Source organism: Squalius cephalus, assembly GCF_949319135.1.
Source record: "Squalius cephalus genome assembly, chromosome: 1".
Classification (NCBI taxonomy): Eukaryota; Metazoa; Chordata; class Actinopteri; order Cypriniformes; family Leuciscidae; genus Squalius; species Squalius cephalus.
This window is the reverse complement of record NC_137122.1, coordinates 69097155-69117619: the sequence shown is the minus strand read 5'-3', so window position 1 is coordinate 69117619 and position 20465 is coordinate 69097155. Positions and strand designations below refer to the sequence as shown.

General features: G+C 40.4%; 1 protein-coding gene across 1 annotated transcript; it reads right to left on the bottom strand.

The window, feature by feature from the left end:
• Positions 1–3291: 3291 nt before the first annotated feature.
• Positions 3292–4335, bottom strand: LOC307166750 (trace amine-associated receptor 13c-like; the record flags this gene model as incomplete). The annotated part of the gene is made up of 1 exon (XM_079885373.1): positions 3292–4335. Exon 1 carries the CDS (start codon positions 4294–4296, stop codon positions 3292–3294), a length of 1005 nt encoding a protein of 334 aa, XP_079741499.1. The 5' UTR covers positions 4297–4335.
• Positions 4336–20465: the final 16130 nt, after the last annotated feature.

Sequence of the window (20465 nt, the reverse complement as noted above, 5' to 3'; positions counted from 1 at the left end):
TGCTCTTTGATACCAATCTTTCATTTGAAAGTCACGTGTCTAGTATCTGTAAAACCACATTTTTCCCTCTTAAAAATATATCTAAATTACGCCATATGCTCTCATTGACAAATGCGGAACAATTAGTTCATGCCTTCATGACCTCAAGGCTAGATTATTGTAATGCTCTACTGGGTGGTTGCCCTGCACGCTTAATTTACAAACTACAGCTGGTCCAAATGCAGCAGCTCGAGTTCTTACCAGAACCAGGAAGTATGACCATATTAGCCCGGTTCTGTCAAAACTGCATTGGCTCCCTATTAAACATCGCATCAATTTTAAAATATTGCTGATCACTTACAAAGCACTAAATGGTTTAGCTCCGCAGTGCTTGAGCGAGCTCTTAATGCATTTTAGTCCTTCACGTCTATTGCGATCTCAAAATTCCGGCCAGTTGATAATACCTAGAATATCAAAATCGACTGCTGGCGGTAGATCCTTCTCCTATTTAGCACCAAAACTTTGGAACAGTCTTCCTACCATTGTCCGGGAAGCAGACACACTCTGTCAGTTCAAAGCTAGACAACAGATCACTCAGATCATTAGGATCATATCAGCTAGAAATACCAAGGGTTCACTCTAAGCAATGAGAGTTTGCATTTAGTTATTATACTGGAACCAGCTTCCAGAAGAGATCAGATGTGCTCCTACTGTAGTCACTTTCAAATCCAGACTCAAAACACATCTGTTTAGCTGTGCATTTACTGAATGAGCACTGTGCCGCTGTACGTCTGACTGTTTGCACTGTATTTTATTTCCTTTTTTATTATTCTTATTTCTTTTGATTATTTTAATTCCTTCTATGTAAAGCACATTTAATTACCATTGTGTATGAAATGTGCTATGTAAATAAACTTGCCTTACGAATGGTTTGCTTGGTGACTGTGGTCCCAACTGCCTTGAGATCATTAACAAGCTCTTCCAAGCAATGCGTTATCCCGCGGCCTATCCCCTGTGTAAGATGACTACCATGTCTGTGGTCAAAGTTTTAAAACAATTTATTTCTATTTTCGGTATGCCCAAGATCATTCAGAGCGATTGAGGGACCAGTTTTACATCTTGAATGTACAACCAGTCTTGCGCATATAATTCGGTGCATTAGAGCGTTTTTATCAGTCTCTGAAGTCGTTGTTACGCACTTACTGGGTTAATTGAATCAGGATTGGGAAGAGGGTCTGTCTTGGTTGATGCTCGTAGCCCGAAGGTGACACAGGAGTGTTTGGGTTTTAGTCCAAATTTTTTTTGGTCACACAGAGCAGGGGCCAATTAATACCCACGGCTCTTGACGATACATTGAGGTCTTAAGAAGCGAAACAATCGGCCTATGCAAGAAACTGAACATCATTTACAACATTTTTACATGTAATTCACAGCCTCAGCATATAGTTCTGAGTGCATTCATAGCAGACTGGAGCACGAGCTTCCTGTCGCTTAATGACGTATGCGCAGTCAAGTCAAGTCAAGTCATCTTCATTTATATAGCGCTTTTAACAATGTAGATTGTTTCAAAGCAGTTTTACAGAGATAAACGTAAAATTTAAGGCAGGGGTGCCCAATCCTGCTCCTGCCGATCGACTGTCCTGCACAGTTCATCTCCAACCCTCATCAAACACACCTAAAGCAACCAATTAAGGTCTTTAGGATCACTTGAAAATGAAAGGCAGGTGTGTTTGATGAGGGTTGGAGATGAACTGTGCAGGACAGTCGATCGGCAGGAGCAGGGTTGGGCACCCCTGATTTAAGGTAACAGAGGAGCAGGACTCACACATGAGCTGACGCTGTGTTTGTTTTCAACAAAGAGGGAAGACCCGTGTGTTGTTTTGTTCATCAAAATTGTACTTGTGCTTATCCTGGATGTCGTAACCTATATAAAAAATATGATTTCGTTCACTTGCACAATCTCAATCGGGAAGATTGACTTTTCACCATATTCCCAATGTTTGAGCTGATGCGCATACGCCATTAAAATAAATGTTTCATTTAGAATTGTTACATGTAGTCTCTTTTTTTGTTGCAGCTCGTGCCCTCTAAGTTTCATTTTGTCAACTTTGACCATTGGGTGGCACATATCCCTTTTGTTGTTACACAGCAGGAAAGGAAGGAAACAATAGGAAGCAGTGCTGGTAGAATGCATGAAGTGAAGTTGCCACTCAGGACTGTTCACTTGTCGGTTGCCTGGCTACCAGTTTCTTTGAAGCTGTTGATTTGTCAAACATGCAATGGCAAGTTTCTCATTTATTCCTGTCAAACACAGTATTAGTATGGTGTTCCTAATAATCCTTTAGGTGAGTGTATATCTCCTGAACCTAACCCTACCTCTAAACACAACCCTCACAGAAAACTTACATTTTCAAGTATTCAAAGGCAGGTGTGCTGAAGCAGGTTGGAACTAAACTCTGCAGGACAGTGGCCCTCCAGGAGCAGGATTGAAGACCTCTGATTTATAACATGTTTTCTTCATGGGGACCATAACATTTTTTTCCACAAGGACAGACATTTCTGATATTACTATCTTTGTGGGGACATTTAGGTTTATCAGGACACACACACACACACATTGTGATTTCTAATCCAGGAACCATGTTTGAGAACTTTGGGAGCCTTGGTGGAAGAGTGGGGTAACATCTCACAGCAAGAAAAGGCCAGTCTGCTACAGTCCATGAGGATGATCTGTGGGACTTACAGCAGCTCCTGGCTACACCAGATATGACTGCTTATTTTCATATTGTTCAGGGACTCATTGTTCCATTGCTTTTCATCAAATGTCTGCAGAACTTGTTTAGTTTATGTTTATGTTGTTGAATCTTTTTTATGTTCATACCAATATTTATACATAAAGACATTTTCTGGAAATAAAAGCAGCTGAAAGTTAGAGGACATCACTTTTTTTACCGAGTTTAGTTCTGTATGACTGTCCCTTTTTTGTCATAATGTTTTTGATAACACAGATGCAACATGACTGATGAAAGTGATTAAGCATAAAGCACATAATATCTACATTTACCATTTATTACAGTACATTGAGGATTTATGCTGCGTGCTCAGTTTATTAAATGAACTAATTTAATACAATTTATGAACATTGTGTCGATTTATTTCAATGTGTGTGGAAAGAAGTTTAATTGCACATCAAATGCAGAAAACATACTCTCTGAAATAAGCTACATACTAAGATACATGTAGTGTAAATTACAAATATAAATCCTACAAAGATAATCATATCCTTTATGAGTGACAGCTTTACCAGTTTAATTACAATTGATGCTTTGTAAAAATATCGACCAGAGAGGATGCTGGCTGAAATATTTTCAGAGTTAAGATGTGTTTAACTGTCTTTTTAAACCAGGGATAAAATAAAGCATAGATCAGTGGATTCAGTCCTGAATTTGTGTACAAGACCCATGTCAAAACATTTATGGTTGTGGAAGAGTTTACTGACATAGAACAGATATAGTATGGTATAAAGCAAAGCATATAAACTATCACAATGATTCCTAATGTCAGAGCAGCTTTATTCTCAGATTTCCTCCTCAATGAACCATCTGTTACACATTTACCACCCTTCATCAGAGAGTTTATAACTTTCACTTGCTGATGTACTACATAGAAAATCCTCAAATATAAAGTTATGATAAGGGTACATGGAAGAATAAAAGACACGAACAGATCAGTGACAAACCAGGCAAATCCCCCCACAGGAAAACACTTTCCATAACACATGTCTGTTCTGAGTGAAGTGTCAACATATTCATTATCAATTACAAGGATAGTGTTATAAGTTGAAAAACAAACCCAGCTCAGACAGATGCTCACTAAAGTTTTAGTTGTGGTTATTTTCTGTGGGTACTGTAAAGGGTGATACACAGCCACATAACGATCAACAGCAATTAAAACTAAATTACTGAGAGATCCTGAGAAAACCAATCCAAGGATTATCATAAACAGTCTACAGAAAGTGTCTCCAAAGTACCAACACGTCTCAATCTGCCTAGAGCCCTCTATGGGTAAAAGAACTCCCATAAGCATGTCGGCCACAGCCAGAGAGAGAATAATCAGGTTTGTCGGAGTGTGAAGCTTCTTGAAGTGAGAGATGGAGATGATCACCAGCAGGTTCAGAAACACAGTCCATGCTGACAGCAATGATACAAACACATACATGATATTGTATTCATATTTAGAGCGTTTTCCCTTGATACATGATGAGTTGACGGCAGGAAAGCAGTATTGAGTCTCATGATCCTCTGTCTCATAGGCCATGAGTGAGTCTCCTCATGTTAGGAGTTTGTTCTGCTCTCTTTCTTGTCTATAATTTATACAGTGTCTGGATCAGACGGCCCACCCATCTACTGCCCACTGATGATGTAACATTCAAATGTTTTTTTTTTTTATCTTTTTTTTTTTTTTAACATTAGCTTTGAAATGCAATTAATTTCTTCAGTCCAGATTAGAATTCTCTTACAGTGGTCATTTTTTGTTTTTTGCTTCATTTCTTCGCTGTCTTGGTATAGTTTAGGATTTCCACATGAAAGCAAAGCACAGGTGGAACTGAACTGAACACAGGTGTGGTGGTTTTTGCTTTAATCAGTAATCAGCCACTGTAGATCACTCTTCCTTTGAGCGGCTCCTGGAACTCATCTGAGGGGTCCCTTGGTGTGGTTAAGGTGATTTCTGTGAATTAGGAATGGGGTCCAGAAATAAAGGGGTTATGTCACCCATTGGAACTCAAGAATGCTTGAGCTGTCCATAACCCTCCCAGTTTACCCTGTGAAATAACTATTGCAATGTAATAGGTGGGCAATAACTGTCCCCTATACAGAACATTATCAAAAATGGTGAAATAATCTTTATACTGTAGAGTGAAAAAGCTATTGAATTGAACATATGTGTAATAAAAAGGTTTCAGTTCCCAATGACATCCATTATATGGACAAAAAAATACATTAAAAGTCAGTGGGAAGCGAAACTGTCTGGTTACCCACATTCTACAAAATATCTCTTACCGGTTTGGTAAGACATGAGTGCGAGGGCTTTTTACAATACAGATGTCAGGGTTCTGTCACTTCTGTCTAGTCTATTTCTTGGTTTTGTGATAGAGCCCTGACACTCCTGTTTTGTCTTGTCTGTGGGCCTTGTTTCATGCTGCTTGTGTTTATCATTGGCTGCGTGTTCATGTCTCGTTTTGAGTTTTTGTCATGTTTGGTGTGAGCACCATGGCTTGTCATGTTTGTTTCCTTGTGCCATGTGCTCTCCTTTCGATTGTCTAGCCCCTCCCATCTTGTTACCTGATTATTGATTCATTTGCCCCACCTGTCCTCCCTCGTTACCCTCTTTTGTTTGCTTCCCTATTTATTCTCGTTGTGTTAGCACTCCTGTGCTGGTTCGTTGTCTAAGGCAGTGGTTCCCAAACCTGTCCTGAAGGCACCCCAACACTGCACATTTTCTTTGTCTCCCTAATCAAACACACCTGATTCAACTCATCAGCTCATTAACCCATGTGATAATGAGCTGATGAGTTGAATCAGGTGTGTTTGAATAGGGAGACAAAGAAAACGTGCAGTGTTGGGGGTCCTTCAGGACAGGTTTGGGAACCACTGGTCTAAGGTACCCTCATGTTTCTTGTTTCCTGCCAAGTCCAGTCTGTAAAGTTTTGCTACCTGCCTTGTTTTCCCCTACAGGGTTAGTTTTGGTTTGTTTTTGTTTAATTGTTTTACTTAATAAAAACCCATTGTCTTGCACTTGAGTCCTCGCTACTTCCACCTACCCAAACCCTGACAACAGTTTTAAAGCAGCTTTAAAATAATGCAACAAAGTTTGTTTCCTGAAGAAAATAGTGTCACAGTAAGTTCAGTGATCAGTGATTCAGTTTTATTTTTGTTGTAAAAAAGTTATTTCGTTAATTTGTATATATAGCCGCTCTGGAGAAAACAGTGATGTCTTCATCCAGCTCAGTTAGGTTCTCATAAAATAGTGTCAATGCAGGCAGATCAATTATATTGTTGAATATTAAATAAAATGTTGCCAACTAAGCAAGCCAAAAGCCAATGGCGACAAAGGCAACAGTGGCAAAGAACCAAAACTCCATCAGGTGACAGAAAGGAGAAAAAAACCTTGGGAGAACCCAGACTCAGTCGTGAAGTGAAGTGAAGTTGATCAGCTGAAGTATGACGTCACAGGGATTCCCAGGTGTAACGATTAAGACTCTGGCTCAGAAAAAAACAGTAAGACCAACACTCGACAGGGGCAACAAAAACCCAGGGATTCTTTAATATAAGAACATTTGACATATATACCTCTTTAATTAGTTTAATAAGCCGTCTTATAAATATCCCCTTTACGTGGCCACGCTACACCGTTCATTTTGTGAATTGTGAATTTAAGTTTTGTCTGGGCGCAAAGAGATATAGAGCTGAGTATCATTGGCATAACAGTGAAAACTAATGCCATGCTTCCTAATAATATCTCCCAAGGGTAGCATGCACAGAGTGTGTGTGTGTGGGTGTGTGAGGGTAGCATGTATAGAGAGAACAGCAACGGTCCTAGTACTGAGCCTTGTGGTTCTCCATACTGAACTTGTGATCAATAAGACATCTCTTCATTTACTGCTACAACCTGATAACGGTCAGATATGCCAACATAATTAGGAGTGAATTTTGGAGGCGGAACAATGAAGAAGGGGTGTGTCTGTTTGGGTTGATTTCAAACATCAACATTGACCAACAGCATTTTCAAAAACTACTAATCCCACCTTTAATAGCCAGCTTAAAAGTTTTCAGTACATATCCTGGTGACAAAGAAGAATTAATGATATTAAGGAGAGGATCTATGACCTCTGGAAGCATCTCTTTCAGCAGCTTAGTCGGTATAGAGTCTAACATACATGTTGTTGATTTAGATGATTTAACGAGTTTAGACCATTCTTCCTCTCCTATTGCAATAAATAAATAGATTTTTTTTCTCAGGACTACAATGCACTGTTTGATGTGATGCTGTTGTAGACGGTTGCATAGTTATAATTCTCTCTCTAATATTATCAATCTTGTAAGTAAAAAGTTCATAAAGTCATTACTGCTATAATTTTTATGAACTTCCCAAAACCCAAAACCTGCTTACTCGGGTTATATCGGTTCCAAAACACCTGTGTCGAGTTAGTTTAATCAACCTACTGCTAATAACCTTGAGTTAATGCGCGCGCACGGCGAACATATAAAGGCATTTTCAATGGAACGCCAAATTCAGGAGTCACCATGGAAACTAAGGGTGAAAAGTTACGTACTGCGTACTTCTCCGAAGCGGAGTTAGAAGTTTTAATGTTGGCTTATGAGGAGTTCAAGCCCATTATAATGAAAAAAAGCAAGACAGCTGCATATGCGAGGGAAAGACAATTGGCTTGGCAAAAAATAACTGACAGAGTAAATGCGTAATTTTTTTTTTATTACATTTTAAATATGCTTGCCTTTCTTTTGTTAATTTGCACAGTTGAACAATTGTCTTTTTGAGCATGTGGCATGACTCGACAAGCATTTACTTTTCTCTACATCAGTTTCTTAAGAATACAGTGCAATGTATATTGACAAGAAATATATAGGCCTCTTGCTTTGTAAGGTGTAATCCTTCTGGAGCCAAAATAACTCTTTCCCAAGTCAAAATGAAACACAAAAACATTCTCCAAAAAGGTAATATTTTATTTTAACTGTTGTAAGATCAATGTCTTAAGTTACTTTTACAGTATTCTTCCTATATAGCTAATAGAAAGAAGGCTGAGGCCCGTCTAACTGGCGGGGGTCCACCTCCTCTCACCCCATCTGAGGAGTTGGCTCTTTCACTTTATAAAGGTCGCCCTGTGGTCGATGGTATTCCAGAGGGAACTTCATCAGACTTTGCTACCTCCCACAACAACTCAAGTGACTTGGTACAATGTAGGTATACCATATTAGTACTTATGATTATTTAGTCATACGTTTGGACAAAACGATCATTAACTCTTGTCATTAGGAAGAAGGCTAAATGCTTCCCAAATGCAGTCATTGTTTCACTTGTGCATTATGCATACATATTCTATTTTACAGCATATGCTGTATACAGTAATCTGTTTTTTTTATTCTTGCATGTTCCTAATGCCTTTATTCAGTGTCTGTCATACTGTAGTAATTTACACATTGAGTATCTTTTTTTCTTGCAGTTGCTGATGGACGCATTGTATTATTGGATCTTCCTGAAACCACACAGTCTGTCACAATTGTTAGTTATGCATTTTAAGAACCAGTTGCTTTTAGATCTTTCACTTTGTCTGCCAGACAAAGTAACCTTGCATATTTCCACTCTAGGATGATGATGAGTCCGGGCTCAGGATCAGGGTAGGGTGTCATCATATAGGGGAGGCAAGGGTCTCCTCTGTCCCCCAGCAAGTAACCATAGAAGTGTCCTGTAATGTTTGAGGTGTTTTGTAAATGTAATAAAGACTACAAGCATTTGTCTAACAAAACGTACCTTGTTGAAATTTGTTGCACAGAGATGACTCTCTACATATTCTGGCATCATGTACAGACCCAGGCCATTTTGCCTCAACATTAGTGATGAGGTGGGTTGCATCACATATTACCTGTGGAGAACAATAAGTTTATTATTTGTAACACCAATATTAAGGAGCCAAAATATAGCTATTACCTGCACATTGACTCCCAAGAAAAACGATAGTGCTCCTGCAAATATTCGTTAGGATAAGAATATAAACCCAACAGATCACTCAGATCATTAGGATCATATCAGCTAGAAATACCAAGGGTTCACTCTAAACATGGCGAGTCCGCTTTTAGCTATTATCTTGGAACCAGCTTCCAGAAGAGATCAGATGTGCTCCTACTGTAGTCACATTCAAATCCAGACTCAAAACACTTCTGTTTAGCTGTGCATTTACTGAATGAGCACTGTGCCGCTGTTCATCCGACTGTTTGCACTGTACTGTATTTTATTTTATTTCTCTAAACTGTTTTAATTATTCTTATTTCTTTTTATTATTTTAATTTCTTCTATGTAAAGCACTTTGAATTGCCATTGTGTAAGAAATGTGCTATATAAATAAACTTGCCTTGCCTTGCCTTGATGGATTAACTTTGATTCGGTTTGATCGAGATACTTTTAAAACTCAGAAAACTGATGGTGGGGGGCTGTGTATGGCTTCGAATAACAGATGGGCAACGAACTTTACGCTGAGGGAAACCGATTGCTCAAAACATTATGAAATCATGGTGGTTTCCTTTCGACCACATTATCTCCCTCAAGAATTTACTCAAATAACAGTGATACTGGTGTACGTCCCTGGACCTGATTTTATATTAGCTGCTGAAAGCATTGCAGGCATTTTTAATAATATTATAACTAGCAGCCGGTGTTTCTGCTCGGAGATTTTAATCGATGTGACATTGCTACACACCTGCCGAATCTGGAGCAATATGTCACGTCTGTCACTATCATAATGCTGTTCTGCTTCTACCTCGATATAAGCAAAAATTAAAAACTGAGAAAGTGCAAACTAGGACTATCCAGGTATGGGACTTTGATTCCACTGAAATACTAAAAGGATGCCTTGAAGTTACAGATTGTAATGCACGGATGGCCTGGCAGGGCCTAAACACTATGATGGGAAAAAAACAGAAGCGACACATTATCCAGTGCCCAGACTCTGCCTGCTTTGCTACCGAACTGAATCAATTTTATGCATGTTTTAATATTAGCTATTCAGATGAGCACTGGACTCCTACAGAGCATCCTGACTTTTCCCCCATAATAATTGAGGAACAGATTGTGGAAAAGGTTTTAATGAAAGTAATCTAGTAATTTGGCTCATAGTCTTAGAGATAAAAAAATGACAAATTGGGCACCAGGTCAGGAAGCAAACAGACTGGCTTAACCGATTGTCTGCTAGCGGCCTCGCGTCACCAAGGTCAGATAAATCCCATCACATAGAGCCTCTTTCACCTAGATATCATCATATAGAGACTGTGTCTGTTCCCCGATTTTGGAAATCCAAAAAACGTCCAAACCCATCTAAGGTAAAAAATTTAATTGATGTTCAACAAATAAAAACCAGCTATAATACAAATGAGCAAATGCTAAAGCTTGGGTTGCTGAATATTCGATCGCTTACTCCAAAAGCACTCATTGTTAATGATATGATTTCAGATAATAACATAGATGTGCTGTGTTTGACAGAAACCTGGCTAAAACCAAACGATTACATTACTTTAAATGAGTCCACCCCGCAAGATTACTGTTATAAACATGAGCCTCGTCTGAAACGCAAAGGAGGAGGTGTTGCTGTAATTTATTAGCCTGGCTAACGTCAGACCACTTTCTCTTGAGACGTGGTCTGGGAACCACATGTACATTTTCTCATATTTGAGGCGTGGTTTACGAATGCCCAGAGCCGTTTATTGGGCGCTACAAATGTCTATCAAATGCGCCTGTACGTAGCTCATAGCCAATCGTTTCAATTATACCAGATGACGTATGTAGAGCGACAGATATTCGAAGAAGACGACGGGTCAGAGATTTATGTGTACACCAGAGTCCTGCACGGGTCCGATTTTGTAAATCCGCACCCGCCCGTACCCACAGTGCTTAAAACCGCACCCGAAATAAAATCAGTTTAGACTATCACATTATAGACACACTTACAAAAATGCTTATTGCCAGGTCATACAGAAGTTATTACACGACAATTAACACAAGGACAACTTCAGCCGAAGCTGTCAAAAGACCAGTACATGAAGAACATGGCTAACGTTACCACAAAACTGAGTAGCCTTATAACATTTTACCAATCGAACAGACGCGGCTGCAACACTATGCCACGCAATTTCGTCTAGCCTACATCTGACCATTTTGGGTTCAAACCATAGACTGTAAATGTTCAAACACGCCCTGAACACCACGCATACTTAGTGTTAAATATGAAAAATACCGTTCGATAGAACTGCTTTCTTACCACAGTTATCTGCGTGCTTCCTCAGGGATGAAGCTCCACATCTGCTGCTATCCAACACGAACATGTTTGCAGCAAAGCCTTTCGCAATATTTTCTTCAGATAACTCCAAATTTCTCCCACACACTGGACTTGATTTTTGATGACGTATTGTCGACAACTTTACAATCTCCACTAGCTATTCTTTTCTTCAACTCCTCAGCATCCATCTCGACAACTGCAAGCAGATCGCGCGCGCGGTTATGAGGAATTTTTAGTGAAAGTAGCCTAGGTATCGTTATAGATCCTGGGAGGGCGTGGCGCGTGGGCACAAATAAACTGATGTGGATTTTAAATTATTTTATCAACTTGAAATACAGACATATTTTTGTAGATGTGTTCCTAAAAATATGTATATATTTTTACGTCTGTCATGTTGGATCCATAGATAAACAAACTGCTTCGGTGTGTCGCAGCAGACGTCGTCATCGTCTTGCTGCTCCCTCCCCGTTCTGTGATTGGTTCCCTATTTGAGGGGAAAATCTTGTCCATGGTATCCAGGCTGCCTAGCAGCGTGAATAAAATCGCGCAGCATGGGGAAACCCAGGCTAGTAATTTATAGTAATATTTTCAAAACCACTAAGAAATCAAGTTTTAGATATACTTCTTTTGAGGTGTTGGTGCTTAATGTAAAAATATATAGTGTAAACGATAAATCATGTTTGAGATTTGTGCTGGCTACTGTATACAGGCCACCAGGGCACCATACAGACTTTATCAAAGAATTTGCGGACTTTCTATCAGAATTAATATTGACACCAGATAAAGTACTAATTGTTGGTGATTTTAATATACACATAGATAATGAAAAAGATGCATTGGGTTTGGCATTTAAAGACATTGTAAACTCTATTGGAGTTAGACAACACGTGTCAGGACCTACTCATCGTCGTAATCATACTCTAGATCTAATATTATCACATGGAATAGATGTTGATGCCGTTGAAATTCTGCAGCAGAGCGACGACAGAAACTTTTAACTCTCTCGTTTCCAGCACTTTAGACACAGTTGCTCCATTGCGCTTAAAGAAGATTAAAGAAAATAGTCCAACGCCGTGGTACAACGAGCACACTCGGGCCCTTAAGAGAGCAGCCAGAAAAATGGAGCCCAACTGGAAGAAAACAAAACTAGAGGTATTTCGCATTTCATGGAAAGAGAGCTCGATTGCTTACAGAGAGGCTTTAAAAGCTGCTAGATCTGCTTATTTTTCAACCCTATTAGAAGAAAATAAACATAATCCTAGGTATTTATTTGAAACAGTGGCTAAACCAGCCACGGCGCTACCATTGGGCCCGAGTGGGCCTGGGCCCACCCATTTTAGGTCCGGCACACCCATTTTGGCCCAGGCCTATGAGTAGTGAGTGATTTTCATTCTAGCGGTTCATCCAATAAGCAGCCCGAGGAAAGCTTTGAGTGAAAGCTTCTCAGCCAATCAGCGGCTTCTACCCCACGTGTGGACTCTGCATCGTCACCAGCAAGTGATCCAATGAAATGAATGACGTTGGTGGACGTCATTCTTTCAAGACAGACACAGACAGTTTTGCTAATATGAAACGTAAAACAAAACAAAGCAGCTTATTTTATTTTACAATCAGCAAGAAATGCTCAGAGGAACAGCAGGAGGAAATTCCTGCAATTTTAAGTTGCGACTTGCCATCCTGCTCGGCCGCCCTCTCCCCATCAAGTCCTCCCGTAGTAGCCACACCCTCACACCAGCAAGGCAAGTAGGCTGCTAAAAGTTAGGCTAACGTTAACTTTAGTGTCTGGCTGTCTATATGCACATTTTCTGGAGGGAAAATAATATTGGCAGTAGGCAGAGCAGAGGTAACTTATGATAGCGTTTTATGTGTTATAGGAGGAGACAGGGTTCAGCAGCCTAGCACAAACGCCGTTCCCCAAGAAGACCTGTCACAACCTCCGCTAGACCTGTCATCAATAGGTGAGGCTGCAAGCCAGCCCAAACTCCGTACATTCCCAGCCACACACATATCGGGGAAAGATAGGAGTTTTTCTGACAGGTGGTACTCAAAATTTCCGTGGCTGGAATACAGCATCTCAAGAGATGCTGTTTTTTGTAAGCCTTGTCGTCATTTCCCTGAAGCAGCTTATGAGGATAGATTCATTAATACAGGCTTCAAAGACTGGAAACATTTTTCTGAGGGTTGTGGCAAACATGAAGCCAGCAGGGCACATGCTGCAGCGCTGGGGAAAATGGATGGTTTCAAGCAAAGTCACCTGCCAGGACGGGGAAATATTATTAACCAGCTGAACAACGATGCCAGCGACAAGTCCTTAATTGATAGACATAGACAGCACATCATGATGGTTATAGATCTCATCCTGTTCTGTGCAAAACAAGAAATCCCATTGCGTGGGCATCGAGAAAACCCAGATGCGTTAAACAAGGGTAACTTTTTGGAACTACTTGACATGGTTTCTAAATATGACCCAGAAATAAAAAAGCGACTGGATGAATTACCCAAGAATGGAAAACTACTTCACCACGCTATACAAAATGAGATACTGGAAATTGCAGCATCACTCCTTGTCAAAAAAATAAAGGCAGATTTGCATGATGTGCGTCGGATTTGGGTTTGACGACGCATCAGTCATGTCGGGGAACAGAGGAGGGGTACATGTGATACTGAAGAAGACGTTTCCCCCACGCTTTATATGTGCATTGTAACTCACATAGACTTAACCTTGTCCTGTGCACAGCAACTAAAGTGTCTCCTGGCACTTCAACGTTTTTCGATATTATAAACCACTTGCATAACTTTATGACTGGGGCGCACAGACATGCCAAATTTCTGGAAATTCAAAAGCAGATGCGACCAGGGCAAAAAACACTGGAGCTGGAGAGATCCTGTGATGTGAGGTGGAGCTCATGGTCAAATGCAGTCAGTAAAGTGTTGATGCTCCTGGGACCTATTTTGGAGACCCTCGCCACATTCTCAGAAAGTTCTGGCCAAACAAAAATTGAAGCTGACTCCCTACTGCACCAAATGCAAACGAAAAAGTTTTTGTTTCTGCTTGTCACATTCAACCAGTTATTTGAAGTCAGCGACTACGCCACTAAGGGCTTGCAATCTTCCACACTATCAGTTACAGATTGTATTGATCTGATTGAAGGACTCAAGGACAGCTACACACAATTCAGGAATGAGAATGATGCATTTGATAAAGTAATGGCACTGACAGATGAGCTGATGAATAAACATGAGATTGTGCGCTGGGATATCATTGGATCACGCAAGAGGAAGTTGCCGGCCAGGTTAGCCAATATGCACGTTGATTCTACTCTGGGTAAATCATCACCTGTACAGCAAAACTCGGACCTACATAAATTATGGAATGACATACTGGACAAGCAGATGATGGAGCTGAACACTCGTTTCAAGCCCGACACATACGGCTTTATGAGAGCCGCTGCTGCCTGCTTGCCACAGTCAGACACCTTTGGTGACAAGGCTCTCATCCGGCCCGCTTGCGCGCACTTTTCCATTCCCGTGACAGAAGAGGAGCACACTGTGTTTGTGCAGCAGCTTAAAAGAAAGGCAAAGGCCAACAAGATCACAAACGAGAAAAAAGAAACACTCGTAGAAGTGCTCGACGCATGCACCCGTGATATTTTCCCCAACATGAACAGTCTCCTGCGCGCCCTCCTCACATTGCCCATGACGACATGTACTGTGGAGAGACTCTTTTCAGCTGTCAATCGGATAAAAACAGGCACCAGGGCAACAATGTTGACAGACAGACTGAACTCTTTGTCCCTGCTTTCATTTGAAAGGGAATTGACTGATTCACTGAAATATCAAGACATTCTTGCTGTGTTCAGCACGAAACCCCGCCGTCTCCTGCTGTAACAAGCCCCAAGTCCCACAAGCAAGTTTGAAATGAATTGTGTGATTGTGCATGTGTGATTATTTATCAGCTATCTCGGATTGTTATGCTGTTGTTTATATATGGTTAGATATGTTATTCATTTAATTATTCTGAAGAAATAAGCTACAGGAGAAATAATTTTGTATCGTTTTCCTGCTGTTTGTGTTTAGCAGCTGTGTCAGATTCATTGCTGCTGTTATTTCATGTCGATACAGTTCTTCTTGTCATTCTGAATGTATAAGAAACAGTTAAATAATTTTGGACAGTTCCCTGCCTGCCGTGTTGGGTAAATAAATGGAGAGAGAAACAGAACCTCCAAAGATATAATTCCATTTCAGTCGTTTTGTGTATTGAACGTTCAAAAGAGATAAATGACGTTAGGTTTACTGCCAACAATTAAGGTGTATGTCTTTGTCCGCTTCAGCACTGAGCTGAGGACAGCGATACAAGTTGCTGTGCTCAGTGCCGCAGAAAAGCGCTGGAACGGAGATGAAGGGAAACCTGTTTTTTTTTTTTTTTTAGGGGGGGGGGGGGGGGCTTTTTTTTTAACTGGCCCATCCAGTTTTCTGGAGGCCCACCTACAATAAAAATCCTGGCGCCGCTAGTGGGCTAAACTAACAAAAAATAAAGCTTCAAGCCCAGAAATTTCCAAGCAACACAGCAGTAATGACTTTATGAACTTCTTCACTTATAAGATTGATAATATCAGGGACAAAATTATACTGTAACTATGCAACCGTCTACTACAGTATCGCATCAGGCAGTGCATTGTAGTCTCCCTGAGGAAAAATTTGATTCATTCATTGCTATAGGAGAGGAAGAATTTACTAAACTCATTAAATCATCTAAATCGACAACATGTATGTTAGACCCTATACCGACTAAGCTACTGAAAGAGATGCTTCCAGAGGTCATAGATCCTCTTCTTAATATCATTAATTCATCTTTGTCTCTAGGATACGTACCAAAAACCTTTAAGCTGGCTATGATTACACCGCTTGTTAAAAAGACGCAACTTGATCCTACAGAATTAGTCAATTACAGGCCGATCTCGAATCTGCCTTTTCTGTCAAAGATATTAGAAAAAGCAGTGTCTTCACAACTGTGTTCCTTTCTTGAAAGAAATGATATCTGCGAGGATTTCCAGTCCGGATTTAATACCATAGTACCGAGACAGCTCTAAACGAAACTTACCAATTCACAAAATTAACAGAATGCATAGCTGATATAAAAAATTGGATGACTAGTAATTTCCTACTTCTAAATTCTGAAAAAAACAGAGATTCTAATTATTGGACAAAAAACTTCCTCACGTAATAACCTAGAATACTGTCTAACACTTGATGGCTGCTCTGTTAAGTCTTCGTCGTCGGTTAGGAACCTGGGTGTGCTCTTTGATACCAATCTTTCATTTGAAAGTCACGTGTCTAGTATCTGTAAAACCGCATTTTTCCATCTTAAAAATATATCTAAATTACGCCATATGCTCTCATTGACAAATGCGGAACAATTAGTTCATGTGTTCATGACCTCAAGGCTAGATTATTGTAATGCTCTACTGGGTGGTTGCCCTGCACGCTTAATTAACAAACTACAGCTGGTCCAAATGCAGCAGCTCGAGTTCTTACCAGAACCAGGAAGTGTGACCATATTAGCCCGGTTCTGTCAAAACTGCATTGGCTCCCTATTAAACATCGCATCAATTTTAAAATATTGCTGATCACTTACAAAGCACTAAATGGTTTAGCTCCGCAGTGCTTGAGCGAGCTCTTAACGCATTATAGTCCGTCACGTCTATTGCGATCTCAAACTTCCGGCCAGTTGATAATACCTAGAATATCAAAATCGACTGCTGGCGGTAGATCCTTTTCCTATTTAGCACCAAAACTTTGGAACAGTCTTCCTACCATTGTCCGGGAAGCAGACACACTCTGTCAGTTCAAAGCTAGACAACAGATCACTCAGATCATTAGGATCATATCAGCTAGAAATACCAAGGGTTCACTCTAAGCAATGAGAGTTTGCATTTAGTTATTATACTGGAACCAGCTTCCAGAAGAGATCAGATGTGCTCCTACTGTAGTCACTTTCAAATCCAGACTCAAAACACTTCTGTTTAGCTGTGCATTTACTGAATGAGCACTGTGCCGCTGTTCGTCTGACTGTTTGCACTGTATTTTATTTCCTTTTTTATTATTCTTATTTCTTTTGATTATTTTAATTCCTTCTATGTAAAGCACATTTAATTACCATTGTGTATGAAATGTGCTATGTAAATAAACTTGCCTTACCAATGGTTTGCTTGGTGACTGTGGTCCCAACTGCCTTGAGATCATTAACAAGCTCTTCCAAGCAATGCGTTATCCCGCGGCCTATCCCCTGTGTAAGATGACTACCGATTGTGGCATAAGAGCGGTATTACAGGAAAAATTTGCGACTACGCCACCCGGGGAATTTCGCCCCGGGAAATATAGATTAAACTCAAATAATTCTTAGGTCACTCAGGTTCGACTCTCTTTAATGAAGTAGGCAGAAACGTGGGTATGAAAACGTACAAAATATTTATTAATACAAAATTTAAAGCAAGATGATAAATCACAATAATGAGCAATGATTGTACAGACTCAAAAAGCCATTAGGCCGACAGTTTAAAAATAAACAAAATCACAACCACACTCAAACATTTACTTGGCTGATACACAATTTACAAAGACACAAAACACACACAACTTACAGGGCTGAGGTCCACCATAGGAGAGATCACTAAGCTGAGCAACCAAAAGCACACTCACACACACACCACTGTGCACTTCAGATCACACCACAACACTTCAAAAGTGTCACACGGCAAAGGTTCAGAGGAGCACCACCACCATAGAAGATCCTACAACCGTGGGACCCCAGCGCCTGAAAGTAAATCAAAATTTATAAACAGACTTTTAAAAAACGTACATTCAACTCACATTTTGTCATGGTGTAATCATGAAACAGATACTCATAAAAATACAAGCAGCCACAGTTTGATGGCCTCCGGTGCAAGTTGCAATACACGGTCTTTAAATAAATGAAAACAATTTAACTCAATTTGTTAAACTATCAGAAAAGAACAGGCAAACCAGACAGCAACAATTCCCTCCGTATACTGGGAAGATACGATGTTTTCGCCGTACAGCAGCAGAGAAACAACCAGGCTGTAATGTTAACTGTAGCGACAGTATAGAAAGCGACGCCACAGACGAGAAGTGAATCTGAGTAAATACAAAGAACAGCACTACTAAAAATGTTATGCCTCAATGCTAAATGTTAAACTCGTAACTTAGTTACATGCATGTTAAACTTACCGAAAGAGGATGATACAAACGCACAGTGCGTTTCCCTTTCGTCACACAGACGCTCTGATTTCATGCGATCAGCTGTTCAGCTGGAGTACAGGGACACTGCACACAGCTCCAAACATCAGACGATCCCAAACCAAAACAAATAGTTCGCCCTACACAACCCATTCGCACATACCTGATTGTAAAGCAGCGCACAAATGTCCCGATCAAGACAATGCCAAGGACCAGGCGGAGAGCAGAGACAGGCTAAACATAACACGAATAGTCAGTGCCATACACACAAAGATAAAAACAACCATTGCTATAGCTAACGCACATACCTACAGTCACTGCAAACAACGGACGGAGGCGGAGTCGGACGTGATGCATCCCAGGCTACAGCCAACCAGCTCTTAAATAGGAGGGACTCCCAGCTGATAGGTGCTCACTAATGTCAATCTCATTCATTTGGTTACACATGTCTGTGGTCAAAGTTTTAAAACAATTTATTTCTATTTTCGGTATGCCCAAGATCATTCAGAGCGATTGAGGGACCAGTTTTACATCTTGAATGTACAACCAGTCTTGCGCATATAAGTCGGTGCATTAGAGCGTTTTTATCAGTCTCTGAAGTCATTGTTACGCACTTACTGGGTTAATTGAATCAGGATTGGGAAGAGGGTCTGTCTTGGTTGATGCTCGTAGCCCGAAGGTGACACAGGAGTGTTTGGGTTTTAGTCCAATTTTTTTTTGGTCACACAGAGCAGGGGCCAATTAATACCCACGGCTCCTGACGATACATTGAGGTCTTAAGAAGCGAAACAATCGGCCTATGCAAGAAACTGAACATCATTTACAACATTTTTACATGTAATTCACAGCCTCAGCATATAGTTCTGAGTGCATTCATAGCAGACTGGAGCACGAGCTTCCTGTCGCTTAATGACGTATGCGCAGTCAAGTCAAGTCAAGTCATCTTCATTTATATAGCGCTTTTAACAATGTAGATTGTTTCAAAGCAGTTTTACAGAGATAAACGTAAAATTTAAGGCAGGGGTGCCCAATCCTGCTCCTGCCGATCGACTGTCCTGCACAGTTCATCTCCAACCCTCATCAAACACACCTAAAGCAACCAATTAAGGTCTTTAGGATCACTTGAAAATGAAAGGCAGGTGTGTTTGATGAGGGTTGGAGATGAACTGTGCAGGACAGTCGATCGGCAGGAGCAGGGTTGGGCACCCCTGATTTAAGGTAACAGAGGAGCAGGACTCACACATGAGCTGACGCTGTGTTTGTTTTCAACAAAGAGGGAAGACCCGTGTGTTGTTTTGTTCATCAAAATTGTACTTGTGCTTATCCTGGATGTCGTAACCTATATAAAAAATATGATTTCGTTCACTTGCACAATCTCAATCGGGAAGATTGACTTTTCACCATATTCCCAATGTTTGAGCTGATGCGCATACGCCATTAAAATAAATGTTTCATTTAGAATTGTTACATGTAGTCTCTTTTTTTGTTGCAGGGTTGTAACAATATTTTTTTTTTTCTGCTCGTGCCCTCTAAGTTTCATCGTGTCAACTTTGACCATTGGGTGGCGCATATCCCTTTTGTTGTTACACAGCAGGAAAGGAAGGAAACAGTAGGGAGCAGTGCTGGTAGAATGCATGAAGTGAAGTTGCCACTCAGGACTGTTCACTTGTCGGTTGCCTGGCTACCAGTTTCTTTGAAGCTGTTGATTTGTCAAACATGCAATGGCAAGTTTCTCATTTATTCCTGTCAAACACAGTATTAGTATGGTGTTCCTAATAATCCTTTAGGTGAGTGTATATCTCCTGAACCTAACCCTACCTCTAAACACAACCCTCACAGAAAACTTACATTTTCAAGTATTCAAAGGCAGGTGTGCTGAAGCAGGTTGGAACTAAACTCTGCAGGACAGTGGCCCTCCAGGAGCAGGATTGAAGACCTCTGATTTATAACATGTTTTCTTCATGGGGACCATAACATTTTTTTCCACAAGGACAGACATTTCTGATATTACTATCTTTGTGGGGACATTTAGGTTTATCAGGACACACACACACACACATTGTGATTTCTAATCCAGGAACCATGTTTGAGAACTTTGGGAGCCTTGGTGGAAGAGTGGGGTAACATCTCACAGTAAGAAAAGGCCAGTCTGCTACAGTCCATGAGG